The 7,383-nt window shown below is 60.1% G+C and overlaps 1 protein-coding gene across 1 annotated transcript; it reads left to right on the forward strand.

Annotated features, from left to right (window-relative positions):
- The first annotated feature begins 3,135 nt into the window (after positions 1-3,135).
- ATP6V0B (ATPase H+ transporting V0 subunit b) lies at positions 3,136-6,766 on the forward strand. The gene is made up of 7 exons (XM_009287290.2): positions 3,136-3,179; positions 3,688-3,771; positions 4,236-4,313; positions 4,936-5,005; positions 5,355-5,406; positions 5,868-6,058; positions 6,444-6,766. The coding sequence occupies exons 2-7, from the start codon at positions 3,713-3,715 to the stop codon at positions 6,468-6,470; spliced, it is 477 nt and encodes a 158-aa protein (XP_009285565.1). The 5' UTR covers positions 3,136-3,179; positions 3,688-3,712; the 3' UTR covers positions 6,471-6,766.
- Positions 6,767-7,383: the final 617 nt, after the last annotated feature.

The following is a 7,383-nucleotide window of genomic DNA, read 5'->3' on the forward strand; positions in this document are numbered from 1 at the left end:
TGAGTGGCGGAGGGGGCGGTGGGTCAGAGGGCAGGGCTGTGGGGGAGAGGGGGCCGTGGGTCACAGACAGGGCCTGGCTGCGGGGCTGGGCCGTGGGGCAGGAGGGGGGCTCTGTGCCTGAGGAGAGACTGCGGCAGTAGCTCGGGCTTGTGTCCCTGCTGGCTGCTCCCTTGCCGGAGAGGGGCTGGGGGGCGTTTGCTGTGGCGTGGAAAAGGAAGGCGGTGGTCGAGGACGGGTGCAGGGTCGTCAGTCCCCCGGTGGCTGAGCTGCTCTCGGGCAGAGGCAGGAGGGCTGGCCCGTGGCCTGCCGCGGCGCCGGGAGCGCTGCTGTGGGGCTCCTCAGCCTGGACATCTCCCCGTGGGCGCTTTGAGCTGCTCCCACGGAGGGCTCGGAGCCCCAGCAGCTCCGTGTATCTGTCAGCCGCTGTTGGATGCGCAGCTTTCGGCGCTCTGAGCCTGTCCGGTTGATCCACTTCGTTGTGTGTGCGAGAGCAGAAGGGTGCTGGCGGCAGTCAAGGGTTGTGTTTGGATTTGGCGGATCAGGGGAGGTAAAGGCAGGTGCCTGGTTTTTCAGACTGTGACAGCTGATATCTCCTGGACAGAGATCGTCCTGCTTTGCCAAGCTGTGGCAGCATAAGGAAATGTGCAGGTTTGTCCGGATAATTGCAGAGTGCATGGCCATGTTGGAGCTTGTGGCGGCTTAGGCTCTGCTGCCAATGGCGTCGGGCTCAGCGGCACTGAGGATGGATTTAATGCTTCCTGGGAAGGGGATGACTCCAAGGGGTAGCGGGAAGATTTTGTGCTGGAGCTGCTGGTTACTTCTTCTTTCAGCAGAGAGTGAAGTGAAGTGACCACAAGCCAGGCAGAGGCTGGGGAAACCTTGGCTCCCGCCTCAGCGTTTGGGTGAGGGGAGAGACCGAGTCAGAAGCTGAGGGTGTCTCATTCCCTCATGTTTCCAGGGCCTGGTGAATCCAGTGCTGGGCCCAGGGCTGCCTTCCTGGGCTCTCTGAATCATATGGCTTGCACCAGCGCAGACGCATGCTGCGAGCTTGACTGTTGGAAAATGTTGACGAGCTGAGCCCAGATGCTTTTAACTTCCCCTGCCCTGTTGCAATCCCTTTTCAGGGAAGGAGCGAGCAGGAAGCGGTCTCGCTCTGTGCAGTGTTGCGGTGCCTCTTTGTGCTCTCCCTCCTTGTTCTGAGCCCTGCTTTGGTGCTCCTGTCCTGCTGCCCTGGCTCTCTTCTGCCCTTCTGGCTGCAGGGCTGGGAGCCAGAGTTCACAGGAAAGCGTCCTTCACCCTGTTTCTTTTGTATATGAATCCAAGGCTACATCTGCTCTTGAAGAGATGGAAGGTGCCTCAAGGATCTGCCCTGAGCTGGATGTAGCTCTTTTTTACCACTCCTGGGGAGTGGGGGCAGCTGAGGCTGGCTGGGTTCAGTTCCTGCTCTGCAAGCCAAGCAGCGAAGCCAAAACACAAGTCCCAGACTGGCTGGGCCTGGCACTGTACAGATCATCCCTGAAGGTCGCCAGGCATGTGGATCAATGTGCAGCCTCCCTCTGCGCTCCCTGGCTGTGGTGGCACCATTCCTTGTTTGTGTCTGTCGCCGCAGGGGAGCGGGGCACCATGATTCTGCAGGCGAGAGGAGTGACCAGCATTACCGCTTCCCGTTTCGGGGCCTGCTCGCCTGGCAGCATTTTTATATCCTCCTGGTGTGCAGGGTGCTAAGCCCCGAGTCGTGTGTAGAGGGGTTTAGCACACAGGGACGATGGGGACATCCCTGCTGTGAGGCTGGCAGGCCTCCCTGCGCTGCAGCACCTTGGGTCTTGGCTGTGGGCAGAGAAGGGCTCCTCCAACCTGGGGCATATGGTCCTGCCCCTGTATTGGTACTGCGCACACTGCTGGCTTGCCATCACCCCGGCCTCCGGGCTGCGACTCTGGGGGGAAGGGAACAGCAGGACACATGCAATGGCCTCTTCGCTGCTTTCAAGCATTTCAGAAGTCTCCCACTTCCTCTTTTTCCAGCCGTATGCAGGGTCGGTGTCACACAGCTGCTGGCTCTAGTCAGCAATGGTAAAGAGCTGTCCCTTCACCCTCTTTATCTGGTGTGGAGCAGACAGTGCCATGCTGCCTGCGCTTATCTGTTCCTTAGGGCCAGGTCTCTCTCTTTTTCAGCTGTGCGCTGCAAGTCCTGCAAAGAGCGAGTGTCTCTTCTGGTCTGCAGCCGTGTTTCCCGCTCATGAGCTCAGAGCAAGGCAGGGCTTCAGCGTGAGCACCTCTGTGTCCGCTCTGGCTGCGCGGGGCTGCTGGGTGTGACTCCCAGCTGCGATTCAGCCTGGGAGAGGAGCACTTGGGGTACAGCAGGGCGAGCTGCCCTTGTAATCCCTCCCTGGAAAGGAAGGCCTTTTCTGGGTTTCTCAGGGCTGCACTTTGGTGTCTCCTGCCTGCGTTGGAGTGCAAATTTCTCTAGAAATGACTAACCTTGGGGAAACACTGAGGACAGCAGGCACGTCTTGAACACCCACAGCCTTGGAAAGGGGGGTGCTGGGGGGCAGCTGCAGCTTCTGGTGTTGATGGACTCCTGGGGAGCGGCACGGACCCTGGTGGGATGGTGACAGAGCAGCATGTAATGGTCAGTCAGGGCACAGCCTCACACCTCTCGCCTCCCCTGTGAGAGAGAAGAGCTCACAGCTGGTCACCCGGTGCCATGGCTCTCCACTGGGGCTGAGCCATTGGGTGATGCGGATGGAGACTGTGCTGGGGCACAGGGCTCCCTTCAGCCCAGCATGGCCTGTGGGTGCTCAGCAGGGTCAGGGGACAGAAAATGGGTGCGACAACCACAGCAATCCTCTTATCAGTGAAGACTGAGATGGGATCTGGGAGTATCACGGGTCTGGACTGTCTCTGTCCTGTGCTGATGTGGGAATGCTGGAGTCGCTGGGGCTGGACTTTGGTGGGGCACCCTGTCCCACAGCTCTGCACACCTGAGCCAGTCTTCCCAGTAACCCTCCTGCATGCTGTGGTGTGCTCCTGGGCCTCTGCCCCAGGGCTCTGCAGGTGGGGGAGGAAACGGCAGCGCCAGGTGAGTAGCTGGTGCCTGTCTGAAGGTTCCCATGTCACTCTTGCTTTCCAGGGATCTGCTACACAATATTTGACCTGGGCTTCCGCTTCGATGTGGCCTGGTGAGTTCCCTGTAAATATCGGCATCCTCCCTGCCGAGCACAGGGCTGTGTGAGGAGGTGGTCAGTTGGCAGTGCCTGGCAGGGAACACCGCTTGCTTTTGAGCGACAGGCAGTGGTCACTGCATCACAGGGGAACAAGAGCTACAGCATGCCTTGTGAGGTGGGATAGATGCAGCCCACGTGTATGTGTGGCTGGCTCCATTTAGAGTCCTGGTGCAGCCATCACTGCCCTTCCCACCTCTGTCCCAGCCTACTCCCTCTCCCAGCAGCCTCCCAGCCCAGGCTTCCCCTTCACAGTGAGGAGTTGGGAGGAAGGTCTCAGTCCATGCGGGTGAGGGTCCTGGGTCGCTGGCTGGCAGAGAAAGGCTCTTGTGTCCCACTGTCTGGCAGTGCCCAGCCCATCTCAGTCTGTGTGATTGGGGGGGGGGTGTTACCTGTTGTGGGACTGTGCACCATATCTAGAGGGGCTCAGCCTGTGTGCTAACTCAGGGCACTTCTTCCTCTCCAGGTTCCTGACAGAGACCTCGCCCTTTATGTGGTCCAACCTGGGCATTGGCCTGGCCATCTCCCTGTCTGTGGTGGGAGCTGCTTGGTGAGTGGGGCTGGCTTTTCAGCAGGCTCCTGCTGTCCCACCTCAGTAGTTGCTTATATACTGCAGTTTCCCATGGCAGGGCAGGGGCAGAACTGCATATACACGCAGGGGTGTGGGGCAGGGTGGGTCACTGCAGCAGTGGGGCCAGGTTGCTGGGCTCCTGGGGGGTCTGGGCAGACCACCTCGTGGGCTGCAATGGCAGTGGAAGAGCAGGGACATCCCTGGCTCTCTGGAAGCCGTGCCCCTGAGCCCAGGCTGTGCAGTGGTGGCTCTTGTGCCCCAGCAGTTCTGCTGGTGAAGGTGGTGAAGCTTTGGAGCACTTGTACCCTGGGGGTGGACAGGCCAAGTCCGCAGTGTCCCCGAGATGCGTGCCCGATTCTTTGCTCAGCTGGAAGATCCTGGTTTCCCTATTGAATCCTTCAGCGAGTGCCAGACCCTCCACCAACCACCCTTGTCTGCCACAGGGGGATTTACATCACAGGCTCCAGCATCATCGGTGGTGGAGTCAAAGCCCCTCGGATCAAAACCAAGAACCTGGTCAGGTAAGCTCAGACCTGGGGTTAGTGCTCATGCCACGCCGGAGCGGGGCAGGTCCCAGCCCAGTGCAGAGGCTCCTGTCCTATCTCTAGCTGGGTGCTGCTGGCAGACTGTTCCTTGCTGAGCTGTTTGCTTTCAAAACAAAGAGCCCTAAATGAGCCAGAGTGCTGCTTTGAAGAGTCACTGTGTGATATCATGCAGTGAATGAGCCCAGTGTGTTCAAAACAAACACCCTGAGATCATGCTTCCTGCCCCAGGCGAGGGTTCCCCTGGCCAGACCTTGCACAGCCCTTCCCCAAAGGAGCAGAAAGGGGCTGGCAGGGGGCAGGGCTCCCTGGGCCTGCTTCCCACAGGGTCATCGCGGCTTCCTCGGGCAGCACAGCACAACCAGCACCCGGCCGTTGTCCTTGGCAGCTCTCCCTTGTTTGAGAGGAAAGCAGCGGGTGGGCTGGGCTGCCTTTCTGCCCTTGGCAGCCATGGGGCAGGCTCAGATATGACCGTGGAGGGGTCTGGCTGCTGGCTGGCTGGGCACGAAATGGTGGGGGCTGCTCAGGGTGGGGCAGAGCCTGGGACACTGTGCTCAGACTGACTGGGACACTGTGCTCAGACTTTGCCTTTCGCCCACAGCATCATTTTCTGCGAGGCTGTGGCCATCTACGGGATCATCATGGCAATTGTCATCAGCAACATGGCTGAGGTACAGGAGGACCTGCGCTGCCCTGCCAGCCCTGAGCTGGCCTCAGGGCCATGGTGGGGATGGGCAGCTGGGCATGGGCCAGCGTTGTGAGCGGTGGCTGTCTGGGGACTTCAGACACTGTTGTGGCTCTGGGGGCCCCTGGGCTGGTGGTCTGTGCAGCGGCCCTTGTCCACGTTGAAGAGTGGGTTGGGGGAGCACACACAAGGCAGATGTCATGAAGCCACCCAGGGACGTGGAGTCAGGGACCAGCTCTGGCCAAAATGTGGCTGCCTCATGCTGTATCGGGGACAGGTGCCTCTCCCGGAGACCACGGACTTGCCAGTAACCCAGGCCCTGTGCTTTCTCTCAGCCTTTCTCTGCAGTCACCCCAGAGACGATTGGAGCCAGGAACTACCATGCAGGTAAGGACTGCTCAGTCCCTGGTGCCATCGCTGTGAGCATTGCCACAGCCTGACCGCCGCCTCTTGCTGCTCCCTCTGCCCTGGGCTGTAGAGAACGGACTGCAGGGCCCCGCTCACCCAGCCCGTGGCCTGCTGCAGGTGTCTGAAGGACGTGTGACTCTTCTGCCAAAAAGCGGCTTTTTAGTTACCTTCTTGATGTCCTGCTGCACCCAGCTGGGCTGCGCTGCCCAGCAGCAGCACCACTCCTCCCTCGGGTGGCAGCAGATTGCTGTCACCTGCTGGCCTGACACTGCAGGAGCCGGGGAGCACCCTGGAACAGTCCTGCTCCCCAAACAGGAGGACGCTGCTGGTGCTTGGCAGCTCTGGGTCTTCTGTCACCTCGAGGCAGAGCTGCTGCAGCGTGCCCTGGGTGCGGGTGGAAGGGGGTTACCCCCTGCTCTTGCAGTGTTCCTCTCTCACAGGTTTCTCCATGTTTGGGGCTGGCCTGACCGTGGGGTTATGCAATCTCTTCTGTGGGGTCTGCGTGGGCATCGTGGGCAGCGGGGCTGCCCTGGCTGATGCCCAGAACGCCAGCCTCTTTGTCAAGATCCTGATCGTGGAGATCTTTGGCAGTGCCATAGGGCTGTTTGGGGTCATCGTTGCTATCCTGCAGGTACCCGCCTCCTGCGGCCACCAGGCTTATGTGAGCAGAAGGTGCCTGTCGCCCCGGGTGCTCTTCAGCTCTGGGGAGACACATCTGGGCTCCAGCACAATACTCTGCATTGGGATGGGGAGGCTGCGCGCAAGGTTTGGGGTGGCACAGCTCTCCCCACAGCATACCATGCCTATTTGCAGCAGTGTGAACTCTTTTGATGGCCCCTCTGAGCAACTGTCACTGAGGGTGTCACCTTGGGTGCACCCTGTGTGATGCTCGTGTCTTACCGGTGGGGCTGATAAGCTCTCTGCAGCTTCTAGATGGTCCCAGGGTGCTTGGGTGGGACTGGGGTGCTGGGCTGGGGTTTGTGGGGCACAGCCTAACCTCTCTTCTTTCTTTCTAGACATCTAAAGTAAAAATGGGCAACTGAGCCCTGTCCCACCCAGCCTGTTCCAGCCTGCCCCAAGAGGTGCTGTATATATTTATTTAATGTTTCTATCCTTGACTGGGGCAGGAACTGCCCGGTGGCGGGAGCAGGAGCCCGTCTGTGTAGAGCCCCGTCCCATCAATCAGTCGGCCCCTCGGAAGAAACAAATTTCTCTGTGTGAATTCTGCCCCCAGTGGCCTGGCCCGCCCGTGGGGCCCTGCTGCTGTGTCCCCAGTGTGTGTAGAATTGACCACCAGTGCAATTCTGTGTCCGTGAAATAAATATGGTTCTCGTCCAAGGATGCAGCTCTTCCTCTGCCCTGTGTGTGCCAGGGAGGCTTGCAGAGAGCAAGTGCTGATTTGGGCTGACCCCATGCTTGGAGATGCCTCTCTGTGCCTCTAGCAAAGTCCCTGCCTGGCTCCAGGAGCCTGGTGGTGTCTTCCCTGTGTGGGGTCAACCCTGCTGCCTGCTTAGCCTGCAGGAGGCCGCCCTCTCTGGGCTGTGGGAACACAGAGCTCTGCTTTGCTGCCCAGAGCAGGTAGGAGGCTGCTGGAGCTGGCAGCTCTGCGCTGCCTCTGCCAGGCTCCTACCAGCGCTGGCATGCAGGAGGCGCAGGCACAAGCTGGTTTGGGTCTTTCAGCTCCCATCCAGGTAGTTTGGCACAGAGGGAGCATACACAGTGTCCGTAGCCCCATTGTGTGGCTGGGGAGCACCAGAAGGGCAGAGGAGCAAAGCTTTTGCCCCTTCCAAGGCTGTCCTCCAGCCAGCAGCTCCCTTGTGTGACTGTTGGCTGGGGGCTGCTGCCTGGACAGGTGCTGCTGGGTGCCGGGGCTCTCCAGCCTGCAGTGCCCCTCCATCCCAGGGGACCCTGGCAGAGGTCCCAGGGGTGGGGACGCTTTGTGCTGGCTCTGCTCAT

The sequence above is a fragment of the Aptenodytes forsteri genome, unplaced genomic scaffold, assembly GCF_000699145.1.
Source record: "Aptenodytes forsteri isolate BGI_AS27 unplaced genomic scaffold, ASM69914v1 Scaffold119, whole genome shotgun sequence".
NCBI lineage: Eukaryota > Metazoa > Chordata > Aves > Sphenisciformes > Spheniscidae > Aptenodytes > Aptenodytes forsteri.